The sequence below is a fragment of the Antechinus flavipes genome, chromosome 1 (assembly GCF_016432865.1).
Source record: "Antechinus flavipes isolate AdamAnt ecotype Samford, QLD, Australia chromosome 1, AdamAnt_v2, whole genome shotgun sequence".
Lineage (NCBI taxonomy): Eukaryota > Metazoa > Chordata > Mammalia > Dasyuromorphia > Dasyuridae > Antechinus > Antechinus flavipes.
This window is the reverse complement of record NC_067398.1, coordinates 649,069,987-649,082,193: the sequence shown is the minus strand read 5'-3', so window position 1 is coordinate 649,082,193 and position 12,207 is coordinate 649,069,987. Positions and strand designations below refer to the sequence as shown.

The following is a 12,207-nucleotide window of genomic DNA, read 5'->3' as shown; positions in this document are numbered from 1 at the left end:
GCTATTCTCTTTGTGTGTTCATGTGGAACCTTCCCCTCCCCAAAGCGGCCAGAAGGCAGGTGGAAGACATTCGTACGCTTTAAGGGAGCAAATACAGATCCAATGCTAGCCCTCTCTCTGAGGAACAGTGGCCTCCTCGCAGCAACCTCCGGCTCTCATTCGGGCAGGAGTTAAGCCCTCCTTGAAGAGCCTCTCTGGCCTCTCCTAGACACCTCCATGGCTACGCTGCTTCTCTTTGAGCCACTTGGGCCGTGTGGGCCCTTCCCTGCACCGCAGGCCCACTCCCCTTGTACGTGGCTTTGAAAGTGACTTTCTGCCGGCTATACATCGGGCAGACCGCGTCTCCTTGACTTTGAGAATCGGATTCCCGGGTTCTTGTGCAGACAGAAGGCGCGCTACAAACAGAAGCATGCAGGAGCGGGACCGAGGCTCCCTTCCCGCCGTGGTGACGGACAGGGGCTAAACACCCATATCACAGGCAGCTATGAGCCGTGCTCTCTGCAAGGACCGTGACGATAGCTGCTGCGACCCCGCACTCGCCACAGCGAGGATTCACGCAGAAGCCATTCGCAGGACCCAACTGAGTGGAGAGGCCACCTTGCCAGAGACTGGAGGCCGGCTGTTGTGAGACACATACAGCAGGGGCACACTCTCTGTGTCCGCAGCAGGGACTCCTCTCCTCCCCGCAGCTCTCCGCGCGCCCACCCGCGCGCAGCCCCTCCCCCCTTCACTCTGCGGCCCTCAGCCGCGAGCTCTTGCGCTTTTGACCTTTTCCCAGCACCAGAGTTGGAATGCTTCCTGGAGGAACATTTAGCTGGCTTCTTTTTTTATTTTGCAACCATATTTCACATAATTCCTCTTGCTTAAATTTAGAACTTGGTCGGCAACCACAAAAAACCTCAGCCGCCTGTTAGAGGGACGGTAGTCTGAACCTGTGTAGGCTGAGGGCCCCCTGGTGGCCGGAGGAGCTACTGAAGCTTTGGAGGCCGGCTATTCCGCGAAGGGCTCAAAGGTCACACTGGGAGGGAGCAGCTCGTTAGGAACACCTCCCAGGGCGCACTTCCTTAGGATGATGAGTGACCCCTCTGCCTGCTCGTGGGCTGAAGGAGAGCCTGCATGGGAAAGGAGGCAGCTAATGGTGCTCTTCATCTATTATCTCACAATAATCTATCTCCTCTCTTTGCACAGGGGCGGCTCCGAGCTCAGTTCAGAAGAAGCGCTAAATAAATGTTTATTGGATAAATGATTGCTCAAACACAAGATACAGGTGGTTCTGGAAGGTTTCCTAGAGTAGGGATGGGGCATGTCAATCAATCAGCCAATCCGCATTAATCACTTGCTTTGGTACTGAGCCGTCAGAGTGTGTCAGAGGGATAGGAAAAAGGAAGAGGTTCCGGGTGGGGGCTCAGGCTGAAGGGGAGAAGGAGAAAAAGCAGTCAGGCCCTGTTATAACTAAGGTGTCCAAGAGACGCTCAGTCATCAGTAATTTTCTAGGAGCAAGATTGACCACAGCACATCAATTGCATTTAGATGCTTTCTGATGTGGTTCTTGTCGGCATTTTGGAGGCCGTATACCTTGTTTTCTTAGTCTTGCTTTCTTCTATCTACATTAATTCATAGATGCTTCTCATGGGTGGTAGGCTTACATTCATCACAGGAGAGAAAGAAAGTGCCTGGGAATATCCAGGATTTCACAGGGGAGCATTTCTAAGGTACAGAGCAAATAGCATTACCAACCACTAGGAGGGAGCAGGGATGCTTTTGGACCCTGGTCCTACTCAGGCAGCTAGGACATATTTTTTGGTTTCATGAGTAATTGAAAGCTTTGCCCTGGTGACTTATCCTGAATGTCCCCTTCCCTCGAGGCCACAAAAGAGGGCCCAGTACCTTCCTTCTCAGGCCCGGCAGAGAGTGTACCATTATCGGTATATGTGAATCGGTTATCATTGAACTAATCCTCTGTCACTGGGTTTGAATGACTGGTAAAGTGGGCTGATAAAAGACTTTGAGAAGTGGTATTGGCTGAAAATATGGTGACTGGGTGTGAGGAGAGGTTAACCACCAACATTAGACCCATTCTCCCTGACGGTAGAACTTGATGGTAGCTGGGCCAGGGGTCATGGCCCTCTGGAGCCCAGAAGGAAAATAGCCCAAACTCTTTGTATCTGTCATCAGGTACAATGTCTATCTGGGAAAAAGGAAGGAACCTCTTTCTATATTTCCTATCTATATCATTTCATTTGTTTGCATGTAGACTGAGTACCTTGAGAGCACGCATTGTTGCCCCCCCTTTCTCTGCACCCCCAGTACTAGTGGAATGCCAGAAATGGGTCGTTTCTTGACTGTGTAAGAGGTGGATCTTGACGCTGACAAGCACTATTCTTGCTCGCTATTCAGCATTTGTGTCCTTATGAGTTAAGAAAACTAATTTTTAAAAATAACCTCCCTATACTGCACTATCTTAACATTTAGGTTTAGGAACTGCCAAGCACACTAAATTTCTTCCTAGTATCCAACCATCCTGGAGAGCAATTTGGAACTATGCTCAAAACGTTATCAAACTGTGCATACCCTTTGATCCAGCAGTGTTACTACTCGGCTTATACCCCAAAGAGATACTGAAGAAGGGAAAGGGACCTGTATGTGCAAGAATGTTTGTGGCAGCCCTGTTTGTAGTGGCCAGAAACTGGAAACTGAGTGGATGTCCATCAATTGGAGAATGGCTGGGTAAATTGTGGTATATGAATGTTATAGAATATTATTGTTCGGTAAGAAATGACCAACAGGATGATTTCAGAAAGGACTTACATCAACTGATGCTGAGTAAAATGAGCAGGACCAGGAGATCATTATATACTTCAACAACAATACTATATGATGATCAATTCTGATGGACGTGGCCCTCTTCAACAATGAGATGAACCAAATCAATTCCAATAGAGCAATAATGAACTGAACCAGCTATACCCAGAGAATGAACTCTGGGAGATGACTATGAACCACTACATAGAATTCCCAATCCCTCTATTTTTGTCCCCCTGCCTTTTTGATTTCCTTCACATGCTAATTGTACACTATTTCAAAGTCCAATTCTTTTTATTCAGCAAAATAATTGTTTGGACATGTATACTTATATTGTATTTAACTTATACTTTAACATATTTAACATGTATTGGTCAACCTGCAATCTGGGGGAAGGGATGGGGGGAAGGAGGGGAAAAATTGGAACAAAAAGTTTTACCATTGTCAATGCTGAAAAATTACCCATGCATATATCTTGTAAATAAAAAGCTATAATAAAAAAAATAAAGAAGGGAAAGGGACCCATGTGTGCAAAAATGTTTGTGGCAGCCCTTTTTGTAGTGGCAACAAACTGGAAATTGAGTGGATGCCCATCAGTTGGAGAATGGCTGAATAAATCGTGGTATATGAATATTATGGAATATTATTGTTCTGTAAGAAATGACCAGCAGGATGATTTCAGAGAGGTCTGGAGAGACTTACATGAACTGATGCTAAGTGAAATGAACAGGACCAAGAAATCATTGTACATGGCAATAACAAAATTATACAATGATCAATTCTGATGAATGATTTTTTCCAATAATGAGATGACTGATGCCAGTTCCAATGATCTTGTGGTGAAGAGAGCCATCTACACCCAGAGAGAGGACTGTGGGAACTGAATGTTCCCATGTTGCTTGCATTTTATTTTCTTACTCATTTACTTTTTTTGATCTGATTTTTTTTTTTTTTTTTGGTGCAGCAAGAGAATTGTATAAATATGTTTATACATATTGGATTTTAACATGTTTGACATATATTGGATTGCCTGCCATCTAGGGGAGGGGATGGGAGAAGGAGAAAATCTGAAACACAAGGCTATGCAAGGGTCAATGTCAAATTATCCATGCATATGTTTTGAAAATAAAAAGCTTTATAATAAATTAAATACATTTCTTCCTAGTTTTCTAAAGGTGCAGTCATTTTCCATTACGTTCCTGCACTCGGGTGTTAAGCCATTCCCCAATCGACTTTGTTTTCAGCTTTTTGTTATAGTTAGCCCATTTCACAGAGCTGTGGAGAGCGGTCCCAGGTTCTCACACCCACAAGTTTCCGTTCCTCCCTCCAGGAAGCCCAGCTGGAGAGGAGTTGCTCCACCCTGCCAAGGAACCAACTCCGGGAAATAAGTGGTGAAAAGACTACAATTCCCAGGAGGCCCTCTTCCTAGGTCCCTCCCCGAGGAGTTGAGAGCCAATTGGCGAAAGTGAAAAGTGACGGACTTGGTGACCAATAAGTTCCTTGGGTGGCGCCTGCAGGACCCAATGAACAAAAAGGAGCGGGGTTTGCAGCAGCTGCCCGGTTTTCTGGACCCAAGAACTGAGGTGGCGGCAGCATGAGAAGGGCCCGCAGAACCGGAGACCGTCGGGGAGGCCAGGACCGGGACGGGACCAGGGCCAAAGCTGGCGAGGAGAAACTGACATCGCAGCAAACCCGCGGCCTCAAAAATAAGCCTAACTCAGGTGAGGGGCTGGGAGGGGAAAGCCGGTACGGAAGAAGGCCGGTGAAAGGAGAAGACGACTGGGAGAAGAAAGCCAATGGAAAGACACGTAATAGGGAATCTGACCAATAGTAATAGCCCAATGGTGGCATTGGAGCCCGAGCCCGAGCTGATAGAAGGCGGAGTCAGGGCAAGGGAGGCGGGGCTTGTTAGGAACTGTCCAATGAGGGTGTGGTCTGTAATTAAGTTCCATTTAATTTAATTTTAAGTGCCTACTAAGTGCCTGGCACGAACATTCCCTGAGGGTGCAAAGTTTTAAAAAAATTCCCAAAACTATCCCAGCGTTTTAGGAGTTTAAAATTGACGGAAAGGACAGATCAGTAAAAACATACTGTGTGCCATTAATCACTAATGACTTGGACAGAAAGCGTTCCAAGCATGAGAAACAGCCCAGGGGAGGGCTCTGTGCCAGAATAATATAATGTTGGGGGGGCAGGCAGACCTGGACATTAAGTGTTAATTTTTTTTAATGTTGATAGCTATTTCAATATAATTGGTTTCCTTTATAATCTTATGTTTTTTTATTTTATATAATTAAAGATTCTGAGGAGGGCATCCACAAACCACTCCACATTGGAGGTTGCAGTACCCCTTTGGAAACCAGCAGAAAAAGGCCAAAAAGGGATCCATGACACTGAAAAGGATTAATAATCCTTGGCATTGATAGCACGCAAATTATGGGGGTTTGATGAAGAACTTGTAAGGAACGGGACCAGGAAAGTGTCCACTGCTGTGTGAGGGAGCGTGTCAGTCTGCTTGAAGAGGACTTTAGCAGGGACCTGCCCTTAAAAGGGTAGTCCTTGCTTGGGAGCACTCCCAGGGGCAGCCAGATTCAGGATAAGATCTGTTCCTCATGCTTGGAAAGAATGCTCACTATCCTCCAAGGCGCATCTCAAGGTCATCACCTGTTGCAGGCCTTCCTGGGTTCTCCTTGCTACCCAATTAATTTGTAATTACTTGGCACACATTTTATATTTATTGATTTGCTGTAAGCTTAGAAAGTGTTAAGGGAAGATTTGTTCAGTTAAACAGTTTTACTTTCAGGAGTATGGGGAGGTGGTGTTTGTCTGTCTATCTTGAAAGCTCCAATCCCATGAATCTTAGGAGAGACTGGAGAGGAGAGAAGCTGAGCTCCCTGCCAGTCCTCTGGTTGCTCATAGACTAGTTTAGTTGGGATGGAATTAATGAAAGATTTCTGGTGCAGGTTGTACTTGCAGCCTAGGAGGATGGTGAGACTATGCAGAAGGGATCTGGGAACTGTTCTGAGCGTATCATGGGGTTTTGGCTCCTGTCTCCGCAGAATCCTGGAGAAGGCAGAAGCTGCTGCAGATTCATGAAGCCCTAAGCCAGGATCCAGTAGATGTGGAGTTACTACGAAAGGCTGCCCAAAGCCGAGGGGGCCTACTTAGTGACCAGGTCCGGAGGAAGGTCTGGCCCCGGCTTCTGGGCCTTAGCCCCTATGACCTGCCACGCCATCCAGGTGTGAGAGCAAGGATGTGAAGGGGAGGCCAGGAGAGAACTGAAAGGGAAACAGTTTTTTTGCCTAACTTATTCCCCAAATCTTCTCTCACTTTCCAGTTCTATACTCACATGCCTGTAATGTCTGGAGGGAACAGTGGCAACCTCTGGGCATAAAGACATGGGTAGATCTCTAAGGCACTTCAGGAATCCTCTAGTCCAACTCATTTCCCAACTCATATCTGAGCAGGAATCTTTGGATTTCAATTCCCTTTTCTATAAAGTCAGGAGGTGGACTAGATGGACTATAAAACTGGAGGATCAGAGTGTTATAATGAAAAGAGTCCCAGATTAAAAGATGGAGGACATGAGTTCAGATCTAAGTGCTCCTGACTTATTCTGCTTCTCCATGCAGCTTTTCTGGGCCTCATAGCTCGCATCTGTAAAATGAAGGGGTTATATCTGGTGACTTCGGGGTGCCTTTTAGTTCTAATCTGTAATATTGTGATCTCCAACAAGTAGTCATCTGACTTCTCTGTGAAGAACTCCAGTAATGGGAAATTCCTTATCTCCAAATACAGAGCATTCTACTTTAGGACAGCTCAAAGTGTACAATTGTCTTCTGTTAGTGAGTCAGAATTTGCCCTTCTGTATCTTCTGGCCCCTGTTCTAGTCCTAATATGGGGCATTCCAAAAGTCATAGGGTAGTTTTAAATTTTGAGAACACACTGCACAGAGTGGTAGAAAAATGCAGGAGAAACCTAGATTAAAATCTTTTTTTTTTTTTAGAAGCTTGGTTTCTTCATCTGTAAAATGGAGACTAGAAAAAAAAATCTACATAACAAGAAAAAGAATTGTATAGAAGAGAGTCTTAGAAATGCTAAAGTTCAAGTCTAAGGAGTCCAAAACTCTTAAATTACATAATTAAATCACAAAATTGATCTTCATCAGTGGAGGTAGTTTCCATACTGGTAGTTCCTGGCAGAAAGGAAGGATGAAAACAAATATTAAGCACCTACTATGTGCCAGGCATCATTTACAAATATCATCTCATTTAATCCTCACAACAGCTGTGGGAGGTAGGTGCTATTATTATCCCCATTTTACAGTTGAGGAAAATGAAGCAGATAGAAGTTCAATGATTTTCCCAGATGAGAAGGAGCTATTAAGTATTTGAGGCAGAATTTGAACTCAGGTCTTCCAACTCCAGGCTTGGTATTCTATTCACTGAGCTACTTCTATCTAGCTATAGCAGTAAAATCATAAAGATCCAGGAGAGAGAGAGAGAGAGAGAGAGAGAGAGAGAGAGAGAGAGTGTGTGTGTGTGTGTGTGTGTGTGTGTGCTGTGGTCTGGACCTGTGATAGATGGATAGATTTAGACAGAGAAAAATAGTACTGCACAGGTTGTTGTTAGGAGGAAATAAAATAAAAATAAAAAAGCATCTAATGTGCTTTCTAAATTTTAAGGCCCTCCACAAGTATCAGTTGTCATTGTTATTACCGTAACCGTAATAACCAGGTTATTAGTTGTGGAGTCATCTCAGGAAAGAGGAATTAGATTTTCTCTGTTGGACTTCAAAGAGTAATGCAACCATCAGGATCTCTAAAACTCTGAGCTCAACCACAAGGCCCATCCCAATATGTTACTATTGCCTTGTCTCATTATGTCTCTACTCAAGAGTTTATTCTGAGAAATCTCGGAAGATAGCTCATGTAGCTCATGACTAAGTCTCTATAGACATAGATAAAAGTATTGTCCTCCCTCCCCACCTCCTCAGACCTGATACAAGCACTCAAGGTAACCTGCATTCATTAGTTATGAGATGGCCTTTATTTCACGCTACAGAAAATACATATGAAGCTCACGAAGGACTCCTAATAACCCATAAGCATTCAATATAATGTTCTTCCATTTCCAGTGGTACCTTTGTTTTCTTAGGTTCTTATACAGACTCCATCATAGATAACACCATGAACTCAGTGTCGCCTTACTCTCAGAGGGGAAATGCATTTAGGGCTGTTAGATGGGCAACCCTCTTCCCATTGGTTCTATACTATTTGAACAACTCATACCTTGGGAGCAACATTATCCTAAGATGTAGTTAAATTTTATATAGCACTTTAAAGTTGGCAAAAGCACTTTACAAAGATTATGTCACATGATCACCAGATACCTTTATCAAGTTTTCCTGTAGAGGATTTTCTGATAGATTTGGTATCCCGTATACTAACTGGAATTCTTGGCTTTGATGCAGACTTCCATTGAGAAATACTATGTGTATGCAGCTAAATTTCTAATGTGAAGAGATAATTTCCTGACCTAGGTTTTAACCAGCTTCTGGTTGGATATTTATAGAAAACTGGCCAACCATGAGTTCCATATATATGCTGTCTTCCTGAGAAAACTACTGTACCTATGTGTCCTGTCTCTTAGGCAAATCTATCAAATTCCAGGCTTCAGAATTCTAAGGGAAGACACAACTAAATAGAATGTAATTAGGAAATATTTAACAAAATAAATACAACTACAATACATTTGATTTTAACTTGTGGTTTTCTAGTTTTCTAGTCAGCTGATTTCCATTTTTTTATTTGAGTTTGATACTACTCCTTTAGACTGTGGGATATTGAAGCTCTCTATGATAATAATCATGAAAGGGATGAAGGTTATCTGTGATACCTGGAGAGCTGCAGTTAAATGAAAGAGGAGCTGAGAGTTTGGAACTCCCCTCCAGGGTGTACCATCTTTGCATGTGATCCTTTTGCCATTCCTTTATTTGTCCTTGGATGACTGGCTGTGAGAAAAGTTGGCTGATAAGGAACTTCGAAAAATGACTCCTGCCAAAGAGAGGGCGATTTTTTGGTTGGGAGCAATTAGTTCCCTAAGATTGGGCCCATTCTCTCTGAGTCGAAAGTTTAGAGATCAGGCTTTACATTATCCTTTGGGTCCAAAGGACTCCTTATGACAGTATCACAGGACTAGGAATCTGAAGATCTGAGATTTCTGATTTTAGCTGTGTGACCCTAGGCAAGACATCCCTCCTGTTATCCTTATTTTTTTAATCTGTAAAATGAGGATGTTGGATGTATTGATTTTGAAGTATGACCACAGCTCTTAATCTTATGATTTTTAAGTACTTGAAGAAGTGATAAGATTATTTCCTCTTCTCCTTGACTCAGTGCTTCTATATCATATATTCAAGCCTGCTAATTAGCGATGGGCATCTGGAAGTGCTGAGGGTGGGTGGGATGACTTGAAATCTCGGGGCCTTGGAGGAGGGAAGGCCCTCCGACCCTGAACGCCAGCTTTCCCCACCTTTTCCTTCCCACAGGCCGAAGCTCGCTGCAGGATCACAGAGACTATCACCAGGTGCAGATGGATGTGGAGCGCTCCCTGGCCCACTTTCCCCGGGGTGAGGTGCCTGGCTTGGGTCCCCAGGGCTGAGGGAGAAATCGGGCTTAGGGAGCCAGAGTGGTGCAAAACAAAGAGCCCTTGGTTTGGAATCTGGTGGACCTGAGTTCAAGTTTTTGTTTTTAGAACCCATGAGGCTTTCATCAAGTCACTTTACCTCAGTTTCCTCATCCACCCAAAGAAGGGCTTGGATTAGATGGGAAGGAGGGAGCCCGGAGCGGGCCCCAAGACAGGACGTGGCGGTGACCGCTGCCTCTGTCGCGTTGTGTCTGGGCAGGGATGCGCCCTGAGCAGAGGGCAGTGCTCCAGGAGCAGCTGGTGGCCGTGATCCTGGCTGTGCTGAGCTCCCGGCCGGAGCTGCACTATTACCAGGGCTATCACGAGGTGGCGCTGGCCCTGCTGCTGGTGCTGGGGCCCCGGGCGGCCGCCGCTTTGCTGGACCAGCTCTCCATGCACCACCTGAGGTACCCAGGGAGTAAGGGGCCTGGCGGGGGTAAGAGCCTCCTGGGGGCCCCCAGCCCGGGCCTGGGGATGGGGTGGCCCTTCTTGCATCAAGGGCCACGGCAGCGCCCCTCATGTCACCGCAGAGGAACTGCAGGGAGGTCAGGTCGGGTAGCGGCCCCCTGATGCCTGTGGTTCCCGGCAGGGACTTCATGGATCCCACAATGGACAATACCTGGCACATCCTGAACTACCTGCTGCCTTTGCTGGCCCGCGAGAGTCCTCAGCTACACAGCTTCATGGAGAGGTTGTTAGTGCATCCTTGAGCCTTGGGCAGGGGGAAAGGGATCGGGGGGCCAGAGCCCTGTGGGCAAATCAAGCATGACCCGAGACCTGTCGGGGGGCCGAGGGGCAGTGGGGCCCGAAGCTTGCAGGGGAGAGAGGTCACTAGGAGAGCGGGATGGGAAGGCGCTTGCCTAAGGCTCCAGCCTGTTGGTGCCAGGGCCGAGGTGGGAACAGTCTTTGCCTTAAGCTGGCTGCTGACCTGGTTTGGCCACGTGCTGCCCGAGCCCACCCACGTGCTGCGTCTCATGGACTTCTTCCTGGCTTCTCACCCGCTCATGCCCGTCTATGTGGCCGCTGCGGTACGCACTGACCATGGCTGGTCGGGCTGGGGAGGAGGGAGGCCTGGGATCAGAGTTGTATCCTGGGTCCTAAGTGGGCCTGGATGATGGGGAGGAACATACTGGGTGGTGGTCCTGGTCGGGGAAGTGGGGTCCTGGGCCTAACTCCGACCTACTACCTGTTACCTCCAGGTGGTTTTATACCGGGAGCCAGAGGTCTTAGCATGTCCCTGTGACATGCCAAGCCTGCACCAGCTGCTATCTCGCCTGCCCCAGCCCTTGCCCACTGAGTCTCTCCTGGCCCAGGCCCTGAACCTCTTTGCCCGACATCCCCATTCCCAACTAGCCCAGGAGACTGCCATGAGGACCCATAGCAGGTGAGCTACTATAGGCTGGGGGCTAGGGCTTGGGAGAGATCCCCAGGAGAATGGGGGATGGTGAGGCTTTTGGCAGGAGGGGAGGGGGGCCTTCCAGGGAAACCAGAAATAGAATGAGGAGGAGGCTAGTCAGGGAGTCCATAATCCCAACTCAAAATGTATCATTGATTTCCCTATCCTATCTCCCCCTCCCACTTCCCCCCAGCTTATCCATTGAAGGCTCCTTCACAGCTCTCCGAGCAGCCTCAGCACATCAGCGGCCTGACTGGGTCTTACAGAAGCAGCGGCAACAGCCAGGGTACCAGAAGGCTTCAGGGAGTCAGGCTGGGCCCAGTACCCTGGTGAAAGCAGCAGTATGGGGTCTCTCAGCCACATTAGGGGCAGCAGCCCTGGCTGTCACACAGACTGCATTGGGCTGGGGCCCTGAAGTTCTCTGGAAGATCTTTTAGACAAACTCATGTCCCATTGTGACTACAGCTGACCTCCAGACAGTGGACTAGCTATTACTGGACTGAGCACAGCTCAAATAGCCATAGCTGGACTGGCCAATCATGATAGCCCTGGCAACTGTACCCAGCTGGACAGAAGGACCCAAAGAGATGGCTGAAGTATTCCTTCTGTCTTTCCATGACCATGCCCCTCTCCCAACCACCTATTCCCCCCCACACACAAGGAGAGAGTCACTGGACAGGGCTTGTCTGCAGACACTGCTGGGGGACAGAAGTGAAGAGACCTTTGGACCATTCTATCCATCCGTTTCCTTGGGGCAAAGGTGAGCCGTCATGATTTTGTATCTGGACCAATAAATTCATCACATCCTGGCTCCTATCACCCAGGGAGTTCATTGTTTTTATCCTTGGGCCAAAGTAACACTGATAGGCCTGGGGGAGTGGAGGGATTTATCAGTGACTTTCTGTCTCCTCCAGCTCCTAGAAACACTGCTCCATATGGTTGATTGGACATGGGAATCATGGGGCATGACTTTTCCACCCCTCCTTCAGGCCTGGCAATTGTGATAAAATGGACACACTTTCAGTCTCCCAGACAGAAGGACAGTCAGACCCACAAAGTCTGGAAAAAGAAGCTGAAAGAGGTCTAACAAATTGAGGTGCAAGTAGAAAGGCAGATTAAAGAGAAAGGGAGGCAGTCTCAGAGTCCTAGGGAGGAGGAGCTCAGAGATGGAGGCAAATACAAAAAAGGGAGAGGCAGAAAGAGCCAGACTCCAGAAGGAGAGTGACAGACAGAGCACCACTAGGAGCTAGAATATGAAACCCAGGCTGGCCTCTAGCTGCCCTCCCTCCCAAAGGACCTACTTTTCCTCAGAGTAGGGGACCC

General features: G+C 47.1%; 1 protein-coding gene across 3 annotated transcripts; it reads left to right on the top strand.

The window, feature by feature from the left end:
- Nucleotides 1-4,353: 4,353 nt before the first annotated feature.
- On the top strand, nucleotides 4,354-11,703 carry LOC127544603 (TBC1 domain family member 20-like). Of its 3 annotated transcripts, none has more exons than XM_051971300.1 (8): nucleotides 4,354-4,523; nucleotides 5,862-6,041; nucleotides 9,352-9,432; nucleotides 9,709-9,895; nucleotides 10,078-10,179; nucleotides 10,405-10,516; nucleotides 10,688-10,872; nucleotides 11,078-11,703. In XM_051971300.1, the coding sequence occupies exons 1-8, from the start codon at nucleotides 4,397-4,399 to the stop codon at nucleotides 11,319-11,321; spliced, it is 1,218 nt and encodes a 405-aa protein (XP_051827260.1). In that variant the 5' UTR covers nucleotides 4,354-4,396; the 3' UTR covers nucleotides 11,322-11,703. The 3 variants fall into 3 exon arrangements, with proteins under 3 accessions (XP_051827260.1, XP_051827259.1, XP_051827261.1); XM_051971299.1 differs by having other exon boundaries at nucleotides 4,355-4,523; nucleotides 10,375-10,516; XM_051971301.1 differs by lacking the exon at nucleotides 5,862-6,041 and having other exon boundaries at nucleotides 4,357-4,523; nucleotides 10,375-10,516.
- Nucleotides 11,704-12,207: the final 504 nt, after the last annotated feature.